Source organism: Chiloscyllium plagiosum, unplaced genomic scaffold, assembly GCF_037043375.1.
Source record: "Chiloscyllium plagiosum isolate Xiang-an unplaced genomic scaffold, Cpla_swu_hap1 HiC_scaffold_18, whole genome shotgun sequence".
In the NCBI taxonomy this organism is placed as follows: Eukaryota; Metazoa; Chordata; class Chondrichthyes; order Orectolobiformes; family Hemiscylliidae; genus Chiloscyllium; species Chiloscyllium plagiosum.
In genome coordinates this window covers 40,264,309-40,286,752 of record NW_028270156.1, presented here as the reverse complement: position 1 = coordinate 40,286,752, position 22,444 = coordinate 40,264,309, and the positions used below count along the sequence as shown (strand labels likewise).

Below are 22,444 nucleotides of genomic sequence, written 5' to 3'. Positions count from 1 at the left end.
GATTTAACTTAAAAAGTTTAACTTAACAGTAACTAAAAAAGAATAACATTACAAATGGGCCTGGCTAGGTAATGATACTTGCAATCCAGATCAAATGGCCAAATGTGTTATTAATTTGGCTACAAAGCAAGGTTTCTTTTAAAAAAAGTAAAAGTTATGCAAGTTTTGCACAACTGCATGAGTACATACAAAATATTAAGTTACAAACATAGGAAACACCAAAAACTGTAGTAAGATTTTAAACTACATATGTAATACGATTGAATCTGCAAGCATACATGATCACATCAGCAACTGTTCATTTTTTCCACCCCTGCCCCAATTGCAATAGCTCATCAATGGGTAAAAATATATGCATGTCAGGAGCCTTCCTGCCCCTCATCCAAGTTGCCAGTTGCAACCATTTATATTGTGCAAGCAAGCAACCTGCAAACATGTTAATACACAGAGTTTGGTATTCCAGTATTAGCAACACAGTGTGCTGATTGTTACATTCAGAGCTGCCTAGTCATAAGGGCAGAGATTTTTACAAGCTTTACAATAGGTCACTCAAAACTGTTCAAGGGTCACAGTCACTTGGAGACTGAGTGCCCAAAAAATGCTAGCAGCAAGCTCCGTACATAGTAAGAAGTTCTGCTATTATAACGTGCTCGAGCTCTAAGGAGACTTAGGGAGGAGTCTCAATAGCAGTTGGACTGCTCTGTGGACTCAAGGAAAATTGTAATTGCACCCACGTCCACCGGATGCTCTCTCCATACATGCACCACCCACTACCTGAAATAATTGCCCCTCAGGTCCTTATTAAATCTTTTCCCTCTCACTTAAACCTACGCTTTCTAGTTTTGGACACCCCTACCCTGGGAAAAAGACCTTGGCTATACAGCCTATTCATGCCCCTCATGACTTGATAAGCCCCTCTAACATTACCCTTCATAAATCAGTGAGCGGCAAGCAATTAATATTTCAATGCAGCTGCAAGACAGACTTCAAAAGCCCAAGAGCAGTATTTACTTCGTGCAGTTTTGAAAGAAAATCTGCCAGAGTAGGTGCTGGAATGCAGTTTCATAAATTCAAGGGATTATACATTAACGATCTGGATGAAGGAACTGAGGGCATTCTGGTTAAGTTTGCAGATGATACAAAAGATAGGTGGAGGAGCATGTAGTATTGAGGAGGCAGGGAGGTTGCAGAAAAATTTAGACAGGTTAAGAGAGTGGGCAAAGGAGTGGCAGGTGAAATACAAATGTGGAAAAATGTGAGGTCATGCACTTTGATACGAAGAATAGAGGCATGGACTATTTTCTTAATGGGGAGAAAATTCAGAAATATAAAGCGGAAAGGGACTTGGAAGTCCCAGTCTAGGTTTTCTTTAAGGTAAACTTGCAGGTTGAGTCAGTAGTTAAGAAGGCAAATACAATGTTGTCATGCATTCCAAGAGGATGAGAATGTAAAATCAGGATGTGCTTGAGGCTTTAAAAGGCTCTGGTTAGAGCACGTTCAGAGTACAGAGAGAACTCTTGGGGCCCATACCGCAGGAAAGATGTACTGGCCCTGGAGCGGGTCCAGAGGAGCTTCATGAGAATGATCCCAGGAATGAAAGGCTTAACAATTGAGGAATGTTTAAGGACTCTGACTATACTCAGTGGAGTTTCGAAGGATGATCAAATTGAAACATACAGAATATTGAATGGCCTAGACAGAGTGGATGTTGGGAAGAGGTTTCCATTGGCAGGTGAGATGAGGATCAGAGGGCACAGCCTTAAAGGGAAAACCTTTTTGAACAGAGATAAGGGGAAATGTCTTTAACAAGAGACAGAGTAGTGAATTTGTGGAATTCATTGCCACAGAAGGCAATGAGTATATTTAAAACACAGAGATAGATAAGTCCTTGATTGTCAAGGTGATCAAAAGGTTATGGCAAGAAGGCAGAAAAACCTATCAGCCATGACTGAATGGCAGAGCAGACTCGATGGGCCGAATGGCCTAATTTCAGTTATATCTTCGGAAGTATAATTTCCAGAAAAGGAGGGTATTAGAACATCAGTCACTGAGGCACATCATGATGGAATGATATTAGGAAGAGTTCCAAAGCTCAGTTTTCAAACAAAAAACTGAAAGAAAAGCTTTGTAAAGTTTTAATTAGACTTTATGACCCACTGTCATGACTGTCTGAGGGACTACTGAGAAATCTGCAACACATGCCTTAGCTACACATTACTCAGGAAAGTTTTTTTTAAAAACACAGTCTATGAGACATCTACTCTCAGTCAAAATTATCTTCAGGTAGATACGTGTTGTGGTTACTGCCCTAATTTTGTATAATAAACTTGACTGTTGTTTGTACCTGGGCTGTCAAACTTTGTCTACTTTTGAAAAAAATCCAGGTGCTAAAGCACAACAAACTTGACTGCATGGTCTGGATCCTAACAATGTTTCCAAATGGGCATATATAGGCGATTTCATGAATGTAAATAACCATGCTATCACACTATGTACAATTCTACCTGCATGTACACTTTGACAAGAACAGAGTGATAAGAGTCTTCACACGTGAGCACTGACTGGAATTACTTTGTTCTCTTGCCAAGAGGTGTTGTATTAAGTGCTTCTGACCTAGATTAGTTCACTCAGACCAGGGCAGCAATTGAACATGGGAGTTTTCTTCATCTGCACGACAGAGCTTAAACTATTGAGTAACTGGGAGGGCCATCTCAAAGCTTATCATGGAGCACATTGCAAGGTTATTTCAAATGAGGAAGCCAAGATTTTTTAAACATCACTAATTTACTCCATGTAAAATAAAATAGCAAATTTTGAGAAGATTTGTAGCTCAGGTTGAGGTTTCAGATTTAGGTTTGCTCGCTGAGCTGGAAGGTTCATTTCTGGATGTTTCATTCCTCTACCAGGTAACACCTTCAGGAGGGCCTCAAGCGAAATAATGCTCAAAATTCCTGCTTTCGATTTATATATTTGGGTTTCTTTGGGTTGGTGTGGTGAAATCACTTACTGTTCCTTTTCTCAGGGGTTGGTAGATAGGGTCTAACTCGATGTGTTTGTTCAGTTCTGGTTGGAATGCCATGCTTCTAGGAATTCTCAAGTGTCTCTCTGTCTGACTTGTCCAAGGATGGATGTGTTGTTCCAGTCGAAGTGGTGTCCTTCCTTATCTGTATGTAAGGATACTAGTGTCATATTGTGGCTAGTTAGTGTTCATGTATCCTGGTGGCTAGTTTTCTGCCAGTTTGTCCAATGTAGTGTTTGTTACTGTCCTTGCACAGTATGTTGTAAATGACATTAATTTTGCTTGTTGTTTGTATAGGGTCTTTCAAATTCATTAGCAGCTGTTTTAGTGTGTTGTGGGTTTGTGGTAATTTGTTGGTAAATTAGTGATGTTTCAAAATCTTGGCTTCCTCATTTGAAATAACTTGCAATGTGCTCCATTTTGTGGGCTACCATGATGCCAAGGGGTCAGAGTAGTCTGGCAGTCATTTCCGAGATGTCTTTGACGTAGGGGTGAGTGGCTGGGGTTTCTGAACGCATTTTGGTTGCTTGTTTGGGTTTGTTGCTGAGAAATCAGTGGACGGTGTTCACTGGGTACCCATTCTTTTTGAATACACAGTATAGGTGATTTTCCTCTGGTCTGCATAGTTCCTCTGTACTGCAGTGTGTGTTGGCCTGTTGGAATAATGTTCTGATGCAGCTTCGTTTGTGGATGTTGGGATGATTGCTTCTGTAGTTCAATATTTGTTCCGTATGTGTTGTTTTCCTGTAGACGCTGGCTTGAAGTTCCCCATTGGCTGTTCGAACTATTGTGACATCTTGGAATGGCAGTTTGTTGTTGTTTTCCTCCTCTTGATTGAATTTTATGCCAGTAAGGGTATTATGGATGGTCTTGAAGGTTACCTCCAATTTGTTCCATTTAGTGATGATAAAGGTGTCATCCACGTAGCGTACCCAAAGTTTGGGTTGGAAGGTTAGCAGAGTTGTTTGGGTCTCTGCATTACTGCCTCTGCTAAGAGCCCTGATATCAGAGATCCCATGGGTGTTCCGTTGGTTTGTCTGTAGGTTTTGTTGTTGAAGGTGAAGTGTGTGATAAGGCATAGGTCCACTAGCTTGATGATCCTGTCCTTGCTGATGATGTTAGTGGTGTTTGGTGTATGTCTTTGGGTCTTCTAATAATAAAACTTTCAACATAAATGGCAGTACCTCTAACATAGGAAAAAGGGGATGCGTACTCCAGTAACCAACTTCAGGTTTCAAGATTTCACAAGATCTTTCCCTGTTTAAAATAGAGATTGCAGTGCTGCAAAAATGCAGCATAATAAAAACAATAGTCTGTTTCAAGAAGGGCATTCATCTCAACAATTCTAAATGAACATTCCCACACCATGTGTATGACCTGGAGTTTAGATTAGACTTTGAGATTAACTGACTCAAAACAAGTTGATAAAAGGCTGCCTGCTGTTATGAGCACCACCAATATGGTAGAATACATTAAAAACTACAAACAATTGAACAAACTGGTTTAATTTTTTCCCAATTTCAAGTTAAGCAAATAAAGTTCTTACAAAATCACATTTTGAAAATCAGCCAGAGACCCCACCATTATCTCAGTTTCCTTTTGTATTAAGAGAACAGACTTCTGTACTTTAGGACAACCTCCACAGATACCGACAAAATAGCTCAACATCCTGAAGTAACAATTCTAGTAGTAATATAATCATAATCCAAATACGCCACAATAAAGATTTATTTTTGCCCTGATGACAAATTACAGTTTCCCAATTTAAAATCTTTTCACAAACACCAAGCTAACTGTCCCATGATAATTAACATGAACATTTAAATATTTGTGAATTCTGAGAGTATTTACCGTGTAGATAAGGCTGATGGCAAGTAAAAAGGTTTGCATAAATTTTCTGAACCACATCAGCAAAAAATTCCAGAGTAACAAAAGCAAACCTGCCTGAAATTATTCTTGTTTGCATGAGTATTCTAATGAATGATGCAGAGTAAAAACAACTTCAACATTTAACTGTTGACATGCAGCATTCCATCACCTTAATGCACAAGGCATCTTTTGCAGATTGCACAGTTAAATGAATGCTGGTGTTTTTCTCTTGTGCTGCCAAAAGCAGGATACCACAATTTAAACAAAACAAGTCGATTTGAAAGACGTGCCGAACTATGTCAAAACCACAAACATGCTGAAAACAGTGCGCTATTGATCAACGTTGACTAGGAGGCAAGAGGTGTGTGGATTTTAAGTGTCAAAAGGCTATATAAACCACCCGGTGTTTGAAATCCAGAACAAGCATTTTTTTGCAAATATTGCCATTAAGATTAAGGAAGTTGGTTAACAAATACATTGTTACAAATAGAACCTACGGTATCATACTACATGTTAAAAACACTGCTCGAGAGAAACATCTAAACTTGCTCTGAAAAGCACAACCAATAAACCTACGAGAGGAAGATAATTTCCAAAGCCTTATTGCTCTTGGACCCAGGCATTCAATCATTTGGAAGGGATCCAGTAGCCTTACACTTTGTAACTGTAGTAAAGACCTAAATGGTCAGCTTATAACTCAACAGCTAACCACCCAATTTCAGGTCAGACTTGAAATATTGTTATCTCCTTAAAGATGCTGCCTGACAAACCAAGTATTTCCTGCATTTTTTTAAAACCCAATTTCCCTTCATAGCCCCATGGAATCTACTTACAATATGAGCTAACATCTGCTTTCCATTCAAATGGGTCACTGTCAGTATGCCCAAAAAATCTTGGTCCCTCTCTGCTTGCCAATTATCACCTCATCTCCAATTTTTCTGTTAAGTTTCTGAACTTGACATGCCTCAGTTTCATATCTGTCTTACACACAATTTGGCATATGAAACTCTCCAGATCAGATTTCTTCCCCTGTCCAAATAGCCCAAATCCAAGTCACTAAGGCCACAATACACCATTGCTCCTCACCTTCTCACTCTGGCTGCAACATCAGCATAGTTTTACCCAGCTGAGAAAGGTTGCATCACCTGACTTCACTCAACATAATGCCCTGCACTCTTTGGCAGTAGCATCGTGTCCAACTCTGCATTATTACCATCGGAAGCCCCATCAAATATTGAGATATTACGTACCTGAAGGTGAATCTTACCAGTTATCACTACCACCTTGAAAGGATGTGATGTCTTAGCCTCTTTCCTGTAGTCTACAAGCAGCAGCAGCCAAGATTAACCTTGCACTCATATGAAGTCACTATTATTTCACCGGTGTGTGTATGATTGGTGCATTTACATCAAAAAGAACTTTACGTCCCCAAGCATCTATACTTGGTCTCCTCCAACTTCTCATCAACATGTCAAAATCAAAGATGCAATATCAGGTTCTACACATACACTGGTGAAGTAGAGCTGTGTTTCCCCAACCCAAGACCTAGTTGTGATTGCACTGTAACGTTACAAGATTAAATGAGACTCTCTCTTTGGACATTAACTTAATATTAAAGGGTTAAACTCCACGGTCTTTGGGTGGGGGCAACATTGATGCAGGAACGTGGATGACCATCCATTGTAATTCACTTCCATTCAGACAGACACAGACATTTGTTATTACTCTCCTACTATAATCAAATTAAGTTATCATTCAAACTCTTCCATTCAGAAATACTTTCTCGCCATCCCCTGAAGCTAGCTATGTCACAACTACATTGACTTGGGAAATCACTGAGTCAGGAAAACAAATCCCCAGTATTAGGGCATTAGCATAATATCAAAGGATGATCTCATCCTACCATTGTGCCTGTGATAACACGTGACTATGAGTGACTGGGGTTGTTGTCTTGAGTGGCATGTGACTATGGGGGAATGGCAGAGCATCTGTGAAGCATTGCCAACTGACCTGTATAAAGGGGTTGTGTTTTCTTTGTTCAGGGCCTCACTGACTCGACTTCGCGTGCCTGCAATGAGGGTCAAAAGGGGATCACCTAGTGTGTTCAAGCTTTAATAAACTTTAACTGTTTGCAGAAGTAAGTGTGCACGAATTGGATCTAGTGTCTGAAACCTCAGGAATATAACCTAACAGCACCAAACTTTTCACTTAATAACAATGCAAAGGAGTTGTGGTCTTCAATCCCAACCACAAACTACTTGCCCAGGTCAAGTGAACCCTTGATGTTCATGGTCTCGTTTCACTGTCTTAAAAAGTCTATCGACCTGTCTTTTCAGGAAGATTCAGAACTCCAAAGTCTCTAAACTTTCTTGAAAAATTTCACCTCCATTTTAAATAAGTGCCTCGTTTCTAAATGAGTGAATCCCATGTTTAAATGCTCCCATGAGGTATCATCTCTCTATATCTACAGCATCAGAAAGTCACTTGTTACTCTTCCCAACTTCAGCTGATAAATCTAGCTGGTCCAACCTTTTCCTATAAGATAGGCAGTTATTCATCTTGTAAACCTCTGAACTGATTCCAATGATTTTAATCTTTCCTTAAAAGAGACAATTGTACTCTAGATGTAGTTGCACCATTGCCCTGTATAATTGAAGCACAACCTCCCTACTTATATTCAGTCCTCTCTCAATAAATATTTAGAATTCCAAACTACTTGCAAGTCCAATTGACAGGGCAGTCAGTCAGCAGTCAGTCATCAGCTCAGCAAGATTTACTTCAATGAAATATTTAAGCATAGTTTGAGAAACAAATTCTCAAACTATGTCCACCCAGAAGAGCAATTCTGGTATCCATGTCATTTCACATTAATTAGGCATGACCTGTTTGTTAAATCATTAAAAACACAACTTGTCTCCTTGCCACACAGGTGACTTTATAATACCCTTAGTAAATGCCAGTATACTGCAATTAGGATCTGCACTTCTTTATTTCAAAACATTTCCCAATGATAAATATATATATTATGAATAATTGGGAAAAAATCAGCATTGTTGAATTTTTCATCCAAAATTTCAACTCAAAAACAAGAAATTTTATGACATAATTAGTACGGTCCATAAGCCCCAGCTGCTGAATTTGCATTTCAGAACAAAAATTGGATAGTAGAGCATTATAAATGTTAACCATTTTAACATCTGGCATCAGTAACTTTTGCAGTTAGTAATCAACTGCCAATACCACCACATCCAAGTGTGCAAGCTGCTGCTGCACCTTTGCACTTCAACACACTATTTCCCAAAGCAGTACTTAACCAATATACACCCTGACTTGCATATTAATCTTTAACCACACCATGGTTCATGGTTCCTCACTCCTCTCCAAAAACATGTTCTAATACATTGGTTCTAAGTATCACATTCCATTCAGAATTTTAGAAAATGCAAATTCAATTCACTAACCATTCCATACATCAATTCTACAAGATTGATAGTGCTCTGTGGGGCATGTCATACAAGTCATACCAAATGTTATCATGGCCTTTATTACATATACAAAGTTAAAATCAAAGAAAAACAAAAGGTTTGCCAGTTACTAGTTTCAAGATCTCCCAAAATTAATTTCCTATGAAACATTCATGTTTATCAAGTAGAGGGAATCAAAAGTCTGGAAGTTAATAACAAACCAAATTCAATAATAATTTGCCATCTAGTCACTGTTCAGGCAGCAACCTGTAGCAATCAAGTTATTAAGGGAAGTGTTTTATTCCTGTTATTTCAACTCAAAAGTAACTGATGTATGACAGAACACAAGCCAACAACTAAGTCAACCCTGATTGCCACACTCTTCTGTAGTCTCAAATTATTTTATCATTAATAAACATCTTAGCTTAATTACTAATAAACTTCCACACTTGAATCCAAGATACAAAGTTAATTAGAAACAAAACCAGAATTATGCATCTCTTCTTCCATTCTGTTAATAAATAGTTATAATCAGAAGAACGCAAGTTTTCCTGCACCCCTCATTCACTGTCATTGTTATGCTATCAGCTTCTTTAGAGATCTAGCAAAAGGAGGCAATGGCAACCCTAATATATACAATAATGCAGTACTCAAATTTCACAAAATGCATCATACTGATTTCCAGTTAAACTAGTTCCTCGAACCAGTTATTTCATCAAACATACGTCAATGCTTCAGGCCTCATGGCACACTGACCCTGTACTTCCACTCAGGCTTATCACAAGATTAATTGGTATCAGGTTAAAGATTTGACCCAATTCAATGATAATGGAACATTAATGTATTAAAAAAAATGTTACAGCTGATAATTAGATTATTCCTTATAAGCACAAATAAACAAACAGAGACACTTTGCTACAAGTACTACAGATGATTTTGCAATAAAGCATTTAATCTCGCCACTTCCAACACCCACCCTCTACTGTAGGAATCGAGGTAAACTCCCAAGATGAACTACACTGCAAACAATATAACAGAATCAGTGTTTTGCACAGACCTAATAGAACAAAGAACAGGACTTGCAAAAAAACACAAGGGGAGATCCCAAGAACATGTCTCTTATTAACCCCTATGGCAGTGAATTGTGCAATGAGTGGAAAATTCTTAACTGTTCTCTTTGAAGGATGAGATTAAAATAACGTGGCATTCAACAAGGTCAAAATAAACTGGTGTTTATAAAACTATAGCCCTTTTTTCTGCTATTCCAGCATCATGTCCTGAGGTTCCAGAAAGATCGACCAGCAAACTGTTGATACTATTTTCAGCTATCTGAAATCTGTACAGATTCCTTGATCAAACTTTTCATTTTAGAAGTCAAAATATAAACAACTTATGACTGTGGTATTTTTCCCCCTTCCACATCCCTATACATGCTTATATTTTTTTTAAAAAACTTAGATTACATGCATGATTGTTCACTGAAAATATATTCACCATGCATCGATTTTTCAAGAATTATTTTAAATTTTTTCAAACAAATCTTGTGGAAATTAGTATTTTTACAACAGACCAAGTTCACCTCATCAAACATACCTATCCCAATACCAATCTGTTCAATACAAATAAAGTCTGAACAACTAAATACACTATATGCAAGCAATTTGTAATATCATAAGATAGCTTATAATTTGCACAAAATTGTACTTTATAAAATAAATGAATAAAATTGTACATCTAACTTGATTAAACCTAGACCATCATAAGCTTTCCATTTTAGCATTAATCTTACAAATTGCACTCCATTTGTCAATTCACATATCCAAATCTGCCAATCTTACTTCTTTGTTCAAGGTGTAGACAATGAATACTTGAGGATTTCACCTCCATCATACTCAACTAGTCTGATACCATCTTGGACAAAGCAACCCTCTCAGCAAAAACATATGTCCCCTCCACAATAGAGGAGAAAGTAAGGACTGCAGATGCTGGAGGTCAGAGTAGAGTGCGTGGTGCTGGAAAAGCACTGCAGGTCAGGCAGCATCAGAGGAGGAGAAATCGCTTTTTGCCTTCAACAGGAATTCCTTCACAATGGCAAACTTAAATTTCTTAAAGTTCCCATAGGAAAACCATAAAGCAAAACAGTTAACTTTATTGGATAACTGAAGATAAGCCATTTTTGGAACTTGTACTTCAAGACGAATTAGAATCAAGATAAATTAAAACATGAAGTGGGAGGCAATGGCTTTGTTGTATCGACAGAAAACTAGGTAATCGTCTGGGGACCCAACTTCAAGTCTGCCACAGCAGATATGGAATTTGAATTCAATGAGTATCTGGAATTAAGGATCTAATAATGATTAGGAATTGGACATCTACACTTGGTCTGGCCGACATCTGACTCCAGATGCACAGCAAAGTGGTTGACTCAACTACCCTCTAAATTAGTTTTAGAAGCCAATTTTGAGACTGGTGTAGCAATTGATACAAAATGATAACGGCAAAAAAAAAGGCCTATCCACTCTGCAAAGGCTTTCTTACTAACATCTGGGGCTAGTGCCAAAATTGGGAGAGCTGTCTCACAGACTAGTTAAGCAACAGCCTGACACTGTCATACTCTCAGAATCATGAATTTCAGACTAAGGCCCTGTGGTGTAAAATTCCAAGCAGTGGAATGTGGTGAAACGGTTAAAAATTATGTCCCAATACATGTGTGAATCTAACCGGAATGGAGGTGTTGCTTAGTCCCGTGTGAATCTTCTTATCTGTATGTAACCAGAATGGAATGTGTTTTTTAGCCTTGCTCTGCTGTTCACATGAATGTTTATATCTGGAAAAGAGTATATCAGCTGGAAAAGTCTCCAGTTCGGTGAGTCTGCTCCGGGGTTACGTTTAACCGCCGAGCGTGGGTTGTTGGCAACCGCTCTACGAGAACTGACGGCTCCCAGTTTTGGTAACATGTAGAGTGAGTATAAGCCAGACCCGTTGTGGCGACGCTGCGGGGAATAAAATGCCCATATTCTAGCAGACTCGCCTCTTGGTCGTTTGTTCTGTGTCAGACTACTCTCCTACGAACCTGACCTTGAGAATTTTTTTAAAACAGGCCCACATACAACAAACACCATCTTTGTATATATCCTGTCCTACTGGCAAAAACAGACCCCAAAGCAGAGGTGGTGACACATTGGTATACAGTCAGGAGAGAATTGCCCTAGAAGTCTTCTATACTGGCTCTGGGCCCCATGAAGTCCCATCAGGTCGAACATGAGCAAGGAAACCTCCTGATTACCACACACCTGATGCCTTTAGCTAATGATCAGTACTCCATGTTGAACAACACTTGGGAAAAAGCACTCAGTGCAGCAAGGGAGCAGAATCTACTCTAAGTGGGGGACTTCATTATCCACCACCAAGACAGCAGCATTATTGATCAAGCTGGTCAGGTCCTGAAGGACACAGACCCAGTGCAGCAACTTTGGTAGGTGGTGAGGGGAAACATATTTGACCTCATTCTCACCAGCTGCAGGCTATAGATGTATCTGTCCACAATACCATCATTAAGATTGACCACCACAGTCCTTGTGAAAATGAAGTTCCAACTTCACACTGAATACTTGACATCATGTTGTGTGGCATTAAACCATGCTAAATGGGGCAGACTTGGAACAGATCTGGCAACACAAGACTGGTCTATAGCATCTCATGGATGCCCATCAACTGCAGCAGAATCATACTCTACACAACCTGAAACCTCGTGGCCCAGCACAAATCTTCTCGACCAGTACTTTCAAGCGAGGGGAAAAACCCTGGTTCAATGGGAGAGGGCAGGAAGACATGCCAGAGGCAGCACCAGGCCTAAAAATGAGGTGTCAACCTGGAGAAATTACCAAACAGGACTACTTGCATGCCAAACACCACAAGCAAGGTGATAGACAGAGCTAATTAATCCCACAACCGATCAGATCTAAGCTCTGCAGGCCTACATTATCCAGTCGTGAAAGGTATTGAACAATTAAGCTGACCACTTCCCCAGTGGCCCCCAGCATCACAGATGGCAGTCTTCAGCCAATTTGATTCACACTGTATGATATCAAGACTCAGTTGGAGGCGCTGCAAAGGACACAGGCTTGGACAATATTCCAACTAACGCACTGAAGACTCATAGTCCAGAATGAACTACACCCAAGGCTAAGTTATTCCAGTACAGCTACAGCACTAGCACCTATCCAACAACTGCCCAGGTATATCTTGTACACAAAGAACATGACAAATCCAACCCAGACAATTACTGTCCCATAAGCCAACTCTCAAAAGAGACAGAAGGTGTCATCAGTGCAATCAAGTAGCACCAGCTCATCAATAACCTGTTCAATGACACCCAGCTTGGATTCAGCAAGAGCCACTCAGCTCCTGACCTCATTATTGCATTGGTTCAAAACATGGACAAAAGCACTGAATTGCAGGGGTGAACACAGAATGATAGTGCTCGACATCAAGTCCGCATTTGATAGCATGAAGCATCAAGCAGTCCATGAAAAACTGGAATCAATAGCAATCAGGGGAGAACTGTCTGGTGTTTGAAGTCATACCTGGCACATAGGAAGATGGTAGCGGTTGCTGGAGGTCAGTCATCACAGCTCCAGGAGTTCCTCAGCGATAGTTGAGCCTCGGCACTCTCCTAACTACTTCAACAATGACCTATCCATCGCAAAAAGGACAGAAATAGGGATATTTGCTGAAGATTGCAGAGTGTTCAGCACCATCCATGACTCAGATTCTGAGGACAACCCTGGTCCAATGTGACAACATCTGGACAAGTTCCAGGCTTGGGTTAAAAAGGTGGTTAGTAACACTCACTTCATGCAAATGTCAAGCAGCAACCTCCTCCATTAAGCGACAATTAACCACCGACCCTTGACATTCAAAAAAGGTGTCACCATCACGGTTAACATCCTTGGGGTTACCATTGACAGAAAGTCAACTGGACTGGCCATATAAATATAATGGCTACAGTAGCAGATCAGAAGCTGGCAATACTGCAATGAGTAAGTCACCTCCTGACTCCCCAAAGCCTGTCCACTGTCTACAAGGCACAAGTCAGATGTGTGATGGAATTTTCCCAACTTGCCTGGATGAGTGCAGCTCCAACACCACTCACAAAGCTTGAAACCATCCAGGACAAAGCACGCCACTTGATCAGCACAACAAAAGATTCACTGCAGAAATTCCAATTACCTTAAGATTGTAACTTCCAAACGCAAGACCGCTGCCATGTAGCAGGACAAGGGCAGCAGATTCGTGTGAACACCTCCACCTGTAAGCTCTCTTCCAAGCCACATAACATCCAACTTTAGAAATATACTCATGGTTCCTTCAGTATCACTGGGTCAAAATCCTGTAATTCCCTCCCAAATGAGCGTTGTGGGTCAACGTAGAGCAAGGTTCAAGATGGCAGCACACCACACCTTCAAAGCAACTAGGGACAGTCAATAAATGCTGGCCAACCAGAGGTATCCACATCTCATGAGTAAATAAGGAAAAGCAGACAATAATATTTCAAGCAAAAAAAGGTGAATTTTACTTCAGCCTATACAAGTTTCATATGCCTTAAATTAACGAAATATTCAACTTCAGCAACATGGCATGATGCAGTTACACAGTTCCACAAAATATGTGTTATAATTTGTGGTTTGGCTACTTCTGGAAAAAACACTCAGCACTTCAGAGTTTCCAAATTTATGCACCTTTCCAGGTTTCAAACCTTATTTAAACCAGCCCACACAATTAAAAGAAGAGACCCAACTCGGAGGCTCACAGAAAATGTGACCTCTTCTGAGTAGCAATCTCCTTCTTCTTATGGAAGTGGCGTGTTTTTTCTTTCTGACTGATTTCTCATTGGGTCAACACATTTGTCTTCCTGCTCCACTGTTGGTGACTGTTTTTTGTGCCTCCCAACCCCACGGTTTGATTGTTAATTAGAAGAATGACTTCTAGAACAAAGATCACCAGGTCAAAAGATAAGCAATTCATTATCTGAAAATCAAACTACAACTGATTCCTTTACAATTAATGCATACCTCAAAGTCCTCTTCAAGCATATGCTTTAATATAACTTTAGATCCTACAGATATGAAGGAAAAGTCAACTTTTCTTTGTTGTACTGCTTTTGAGTGATATGCCATTACAGGTTGTATTTTGTGCTATTTACACAACGTACTCCAAATCCTCAAAGTTTCTTCAATAGCACTTGCTAAAAGTTTCTAAGTTGAATCTGTCAACAAAAGAATGAAATTTAAAAAAAAAAAATTTGTCCCCAAGGATATTCACATCTGCCCACCCCACTAACCCAAGGTCTTTCTGACAATTTTCGCATTCTTCCACACTTGTTTCCAGTCTTTAATTCACAAAATTTGAAGTAATTTCTCCAATACTCATGACAAATTCATTTCAGCACAAATAGAAAACAAAATAAATTTTACGCACCAGTATATGTGTCTACTGTTTCCATTCACCAGATTGAAAATTCATACAATCAATCATATCTTTTATTCTACCAGAAGGTCGTTAAATATGCAAACACCGAAAGAGCTATTCATACTTTAGGTCTGAACCCCGACAAGAACTGGAGAAATATAACAGCTGAACACAGGAATGTCAACATGAACATGTAAGAAACCAACATTAACTGCTAGGTGTTTAAGTTGAAAATAAGAGATTGTTAAATTACTGAAATGATAACGCAACAGACAAAAGAAACTCAAAGCTTTTAAACAATGTGAATTTTGGAGGTGGTGAGGAATAAGGCAGACAGATATGGAAGCACAGAAACCTGGCAACTCCAAACAGGTTGCAGAACTCCACGAGTCTCCAGGAAGGAGTCAAAAAGAGACATATGAACAGGGGTGAACACTATCCCACCAAGACAGGGGAGTGAATACAGTTTGCCAAAATGAAAGCAAGAGAGTTTTGAAGAACTGCAGCTGAAGTCAATATCAAAGTCAAATGGTTACAAAGTGCCTACTAAAACGATAATGTAGTGATTGCCAAACCTGCTGGCCATAGGGACAGTGAAGGAGATAAAAAATGGGAGTCACAGCGGGATAAAAAATTTAAAATGGACAAGTGAACGATGCACTTTTTCAGAATAAAAAGAAGAAAAACCTTTAACTAATCAATGGTTGGTGTCCCCAAATGTTGACAAGATCATATCATGCTCAACTACTTTTTTCACATATTGCTGATGTTTAATATCCTGTTATTTATTGGAGTCCACTCTGTTCTCTCCACAAATGCTACAAAGCCAGTTGAGTGCTCTCAGCATTTTCAACGTGTATTACAAGTACACATTCCAAACAGTATTTTGATCACACCAGAAGCAAATAAATTTTTAAAGCATACTGGGCTCTAAAGCATTCTTTGACTCAACATTAACATGTTTCTCAATGAGCAAAGGAAGCATTCTAGTGGGACCATTAATCAAACTAAGCATTACCAGATCTTAATTCTTTAACCTTTCCAGAAATGCTTATAGAAAATATATCGTAATTTCAAAGGTCTAAAATTTATTTCCAATACATTGGCTGACTCATTTAAGTCACAATCAAATATGATGACTTTTAACAGAAGCAGAAAATCATATTTGACTGCTCTCCATAATGTAGAATGCCCACTAAAAAGAATAGGTGAAGACTGAGTAATGAACGAGGAGTGCAATTCCTCGTGATTTTGCATTCATTACACAATTAGAAGTTGTGCAAAAGATTAAGTAGATTACATCAAAAAAAGTGAAAATTTAGAACAGTAACTATAGACAAACAGTATTTTGATGCAAATGGATTCTGACAAGGCACATTCCTATTAGTGAACAGAACTTCATTTAGCAGCTTCAATGTAGAACCATGAAAAGACCCTCTGGTGAATCTAGCCTTTACAACATGGCTTCTGTGCCTTGTGTTTTGGAATATATCATCTCCGAACCTGCCCAATTGCTTGTATGCTCGTGAAAGAATAAAGAAAAGCCTATTCCGGGTTAGGAAAGAAATAGGGGAAGTTTCTCCTAGATCAACTTGCCTATGAGACCACCCCACCATGATAATGTCGTACGTCATCTGTTATAGGAAATTATCTTGAAGACAAGTAAAATTTAGCTCTACTCTCACTTGAAAGCACTCAGGAACCAACATTTGGCAAACTAGCAGCACCCTGGAAAATGACCATCCTCTGATATCTATCTTAAATTTGACCCTTCAACCTAAAAATTCCTTGGGCCTTGTTAACCTAATCAAAAATATGTTGTTATCAACTCAAACACCCATCTTATAAACCTCTAAGCACCCTTCAAATCTACAGAAACCTAGCTACTTGGCTCAAAATGGGAATTGGGTTACATTGAATGGGGGCAATTTAATTTAAGAGTGAGGTTGCTAGTCAGGTCATTGATTATAATATAAAAGAAAGGAAAGGCATGCATAAAAATCTCTGCATTTCAGCCAAGAAAAACTACTTCCAGACTTCCTTCCATCAAACATACAGATTGCTCACGTGACTAAGATGAAAAGCTGTATATGCGTGAAACACAAAGATAACTGGGCTGACTTGCAAGGACACCCTTCTTTATAAGGAAAAAGTCAGAGAAGAATTTTTTTTTCTTCCATGCACACATGTGGACAACGTGTAGGTGAGCAAGATATCAGAAATTACCCAACCACCATGGAACTCTTTCGAAAGGAACATGGAGGTGCAGCGAAGGAGGAAAAATTACCGTATTCACTTAAATTTTCAAAGTCAATATTATTAGTTAAATTTGAAAAATGGCTTTTCCATTCAGATTTGCAAACACATCGCAGGTAACAGACTGACACCAATATCTGACAATACCAATACATTTTTAAAAAGTAGATAAATCACAGAACTCGAAAAGAGTTGAGAGTGTGGTGCTGGAAAAGCAGCAGATCAGGCACCATCCAAGGAGCAGGAGAATCAAAGTTTCGGGCATAAGTCCTTCGTCAGGAATGGGGCTTGTGGGTCGGGGCCGAGAGATAAATGAGAGGGGGGTGGGGGAGGTAGCTGGGAAAGTGATAGGTGGATGAAAGTGAGGGAGAAGGTGATAGGTTAGAGGCGGCAGTGTCAAGTTGGAGGTTTGGGACTGGGATAATGTGAGGGAAGGGGAAATGAGGAAGCTGTTAAAATACACATTTAACCCATGCGGTTTCAGGATCCCAAGGCGGAATACGAGGCGTTCCTTCTCCAGGTGTCAGGTGGTAATGGTTTGGCAATGGGAGACGGCCCAGGACCTGCATGTCCTTTACAGAGTGGGAGGGAGAGTAGAAGTGTTCAGCCACGGAGCGGCGGGGTTGGTGGGTGCCAGTGTCCCAGAGATGTTCTCTGGGAACAATCCACAAGGCAGCGTCCCGTCTCCACGATGTAGAGGAGACCACACCAGGTACAACAGATGCAGTAGAACTAGAAAAGAACATAGCCTTTTTAAAACAGTACTATTAGGCAGAAAAGTGCAAAATTACATATAACAGTATAATTTTTAAAAAACTGAAAAATGGTTTGATGAAAACGCACAAAGACCACTTAAAAGAGTTCTCGTGCTTTTAACTAATACATTTTGCACAAATACCTGTTATTGGATTCCTAGCCCTGGCTATGGCTGTTGCATCATAAACTGAGTACTGTTCCCCACACAGTTGAATTTAAACACACCCCTTCTCAAATTACAGTCATTACTTTAAGTTTTGATCTATTTTTGAGAATGTTGATTTTGAGAAGGCACACTTCTCCAGTAGTACTTGCTTACTATATCCAGTGATAAATAAAAATTAAAATCACTATTGGCCGTTTTTAAACCTTTTTTTGTCACACTTTCAGAGAAAAACAACGATTTCGGAGAATTAATTGCTACCATTGTCATCATCGTGCATGTTGGCTATGATCACAAATTTAACCTGAGATTTTTATTCAACTTCTCAAGAAATGCATTTCTCTGGTGCATGATCCTGAATTTCAATGATTATGGATCAAAACCAGAAGCACTTAATTTTCAACATGGAAGGTTTGTTAAGTAAGTAACTGAAATAAATGTGTTGAGAACTTTAAGATTTCAAAACCAATTCTGCAATTACTTAGTTTTGACACTACAGACATACTGTGTAGACATGCATGAGTCACTAATCTCTCATCATAATTATGGGGAGCATCAAACTTAATTGCTCTTAGGTCAGAACCAACAACTTTTGAAACTAAGAACCTTAATTTGTTGTTCCAAAAATAAAGTCCCATATTATATCAAATTGGTATTTATTGTAAAAGTTTGTTATTTGTTTACCATCAGATAATTTAAATTATGTAAAACAGTTCTTCCTTCAAAAGTTCTCAAATTAAGACTACGCTGACATTTTGTGGAGGCAACTGGGTGGCATTCCACTATAAAACTAAAAGATGCAGTTGTTTTGTGTGAAAACCATGCTCATTGCATCAGTTTCTACAAGAAAGTTATTTTTAATATTCAACTACAAACAAAACCTAACTTGTTAAAGGTCCATCAATACCAGGTGTTAGGGAAATGTTTTCCATCCAGTCTTCCCTGCCACCAGCTGCAACAAGTCCCAGCAAGTTTATTTTCAGGTTGGAGCCAGCTGTGCAAGATCCATACAGTTAATAAAATGGCACTTTTCTGGTCTTCACAGGAGATTGTTTTATATGAACACAACTAACCCTACCATAACAATCTCATGTAAAGGTAAAGCACAAAAATGAGTTAAAAATGAAAGTTTTGACTTATAAAGTTGTCAATACATAAAACAATGGTCAATTACTGCTTGACATTTCAAGAGCAGCAGGACACTCAGCTTCAACAGCTGGTGTAATATGAAATATTTGTCATCTTACATCATACTCCCTATAACAATGTTTCACATAAATTAACAAACCCGTGCTCTTAAGTTCAAGAATTAACCTTCATATGAATATTGTGAAGTCATTTCACAAAAGCATTAAGCTCAATCTAAAGACAAATCTCTGAAGTAATTAAAAATTGATCAGGAGGTAGATCTTAAGCAACATCCTATGTTGACAAAGAGAAGAAAGATGCAACTTCGGGCTGTAATTCTCAACAAAACAAAAAAAATGCAGGCATTAATAATAGTAACCATTATTTGTGTATTAATTAGTGAACATACAGGCAGGGACAGTCCTGTTGAGCGATTTTCCTCTTCAGCTCAATATTTTCTTTGCTTAACAGGTATGTTAAAATGCTTTATGTGTAAAAGTGACCTTCACAATTACTTTAACAGATCAAAACACTGGAATACCAAACAAGGCAATGCAGAGATGTTGGATGAGGTTGGTACTGTCAAAAAGCTGCACACAGGTTGAGGAAGAATAGTGTACCACAATCAAACCATGTAGAATGACATTACAACATTTTTAAGACTACTTCAGTGCTGTGGCAATACAAAACTTTCAGAGGTAGTAAGCCATAAAACCTGGTACACATTTAAGAAATTTAAAATTCAGGTAAACAGTTCAGCCAAAACAACAAGCTAAGTGTAAATCTGATATATTACAGCAATCCATGAAAAGTTAATTACAAAACAATCAGGTTTCTTAGCACCAAAAACATTACATAAGAGATTTGTCTTTATTCTTTTAAGGTATATTAATGCTGCTGGCACAGCCAGCATTTGTTGATCTCCAAATGTTCTGTGGGGAAAAAAAAGATAGCTAGGAACCATCTTCTCATACCGTTAAAGTGTATGTGATGGGGTTACATCCAGAGTGATTTGGGAAGGAGGGACCTGGTGCTTTCCAGCAACAGTGAAAGAACAGAATATTCCAAGTCAGCATAGTGTGAAGGGGAACTAGAGGGGTGGTTTTCCCATACATCACCCAGGCCTTCCTGGGTGAGGGCTGCAGGTTCCAGCAAGTAAACACAAAGTTACTTAATCAAATCTTAAAATTTGAAACCTAAAATACAAATTGCACAACCAGAAGATTTGCACTCTATGCTACTTCACTGACATCACTGTCTTGAACATGAAAACACAAGTCATTATGTTTGTTGGATCAAAAGTATTCTTGTTACATGTTCATGTATCTAGGTGTCTGCACAAGTCAATAACAAAGTATGATTTTATTGCAATTTAAGATGCAACTTCAGAGTTAGTCTTTTAATGCTTTCTTTGCTCAACAGATTACATTCTGAAACCTTTTACAGATATTAAAGGTGACTTGCAATAATAATTGTGCCATCAATGTATTAAGTCCAGGAAAACCAAACAAGACAATTGAAAACAAGAACACCGTTTATTCGGCTGAACATCTTACATACATTTGAAGTAAATGTAGGGTATTTCTAAAAAGTCATAATTGTGCAGTTACAATGGGGATAAGAGAATCTTGGATACATAACCATATAAGACCCAGCTGAGAATAGGGTACAAGCAGGCAGGGGAAAAAAAAGTTACGTTTGAGTTTTGAGAAACAAGAAGTTCAGCTGAAATAAGAACTTACTGTTAACAGTGCGGTGCTGCAGGCAAGGATTAGGGGTTAACAAGGTGGAAAAGCATTCATTATGGGAGAGCCATTTAACAAGATCAGTTGGCATTCAATGTATAGTATCAGTTATCAAGGTGAAAATCTTCATTACATGAAGCCAGTTATTTATTGCGTAATAGCAGATGGCTTAGGTTTTTACTATTGACACTCGTCGATTGTAACAGTCACCCAATTAATATGTATGTTGCCTTATGTGGATGCTCCTCCCTGTAAAATAACTTAGTTCATTGAGAAACTGCTGTTCCAGAGAAGACCATGCACATGGGCAATCATTTTCTCTCTCCCTCCAGGGCCCAGAATAGAGAGGGAGGTGATAAAACTATATAATGTGTCTCGGAGCATTATCGCTTGCGGTAGTTTTGTGTATACATTAGTTGCAGTCTTTACTCCAATATGTCAATGGCAGAACTTTAAAATTATATTAGGAAATCCAAAGGGTTTGAAAATTAATAAATAAATCTTCATTCATGCATATTATTCATTGGGCAATTTTCAGAAACTGAATTAAAACAAGGATTTAGAGTTACATGAGCCAGCATTGCCATCCCTAATTACCTTTGAGAATATGGTAATGAGCCACCTTCTTTAACTGTTGCAGTCCATTTATAGTGTTACTACACCAAAAATACTCTAAGAGAGCGTTCAGATTTTGAGCTAGCTACAAAGAAACACAAAATATGTTTCCAAAGCCAAAATGAAGAAAACCTTGGAGGCCAATTTGCTTTTGATGGTGTTACCATGTACCTGTTGCCCCTTGTCCCTCTAAATGAGTGATCTTAGGTTTGGAAACTGTTATGCAAAAAGCCTGGTGAATTTCTACAGTGTATCATACATATGGTGTACATTGCTGCTACTGTGAGTTTGTGGTGGAGGGAGTGAATAAATGAAGTATTAGTGTTATGCACAGATTCTGCACTTGAAATATTAAACAACATGTGCTCATCAACTTTGTCAATAATGGTTCACTTCAGGGGATTTCTAAGCACTCAATTAACTAATTCATTCCATGACAAAGCAAAGTTACAGATTCAATGGAAACTATCTAGGAATTACAAATTTTCTTGACTGTGCTGCTTCCAGATTGGAAGTTATCACTCAAATGGATGCTTAGTCAATGAGCTTGTTTAAGATCGCAATCATCAGAAACAGGAAAACAAATCTCATGGTCTAAAACATTATCAATGCTAATAGATGATAGTACCAAGCGGTCAAGCAGGAGGTTGTTGTTAGCTTCAGGTATGTGAGCTCCACAATCAGCTATTTAATGCGACAATCAAACTATGTATCAGAAAAGCTACAGCTGTTAAATACATGCAGAATAAGAATATGTACAACAATGAAATGACCAAGAATACCAAACTTCAATTCTACTAAACAGACATCCTGTAGTGCACTTTTCCACAGTAGTGAGACCGAGACAACATGCAAGACATGAATAAAGGCTTCCACCTTCACTTGCTCAAACTTAATCTGAACATGATTGGCAAAATAAAGGTCAATAATTCAGGACCTGGAGATCACTAAATTTTAT

At 38.7% G+C, this 22,444-nt stretch overlaps 1 protein-coding gene across 2 annotated transcripts in view; it reads right to left on the bottom strand.

Moving 5' to 3' along the window:
- rras2 (RAS related 2) overlaps nt 1-22,444 on the bottom strand; it is a 95,559-nt gene that overhangs the window by 65,190 nt on the left and 7,925 nt on the right. Inside the window, exon 1 of one of the 2 annotated variants that reach the window (XM_043705819.2) lies at nt 4,871-4,942. The exons of the other annotated variant lie outside the window; for it this stretch is intronic. Within the exon in view, the coding sequence (XP_043561754.1) occupies nt 4,871-4,927 (57 nt within the window). The 5' untranslated portion in view covers nt 4,928-4,942. Of the gene's footprint in view, nt 1-4,870; nt 4,943-22,444 lie in introns of those variants that run through there. 2 annotated transcript variants of the gene reach the window in all.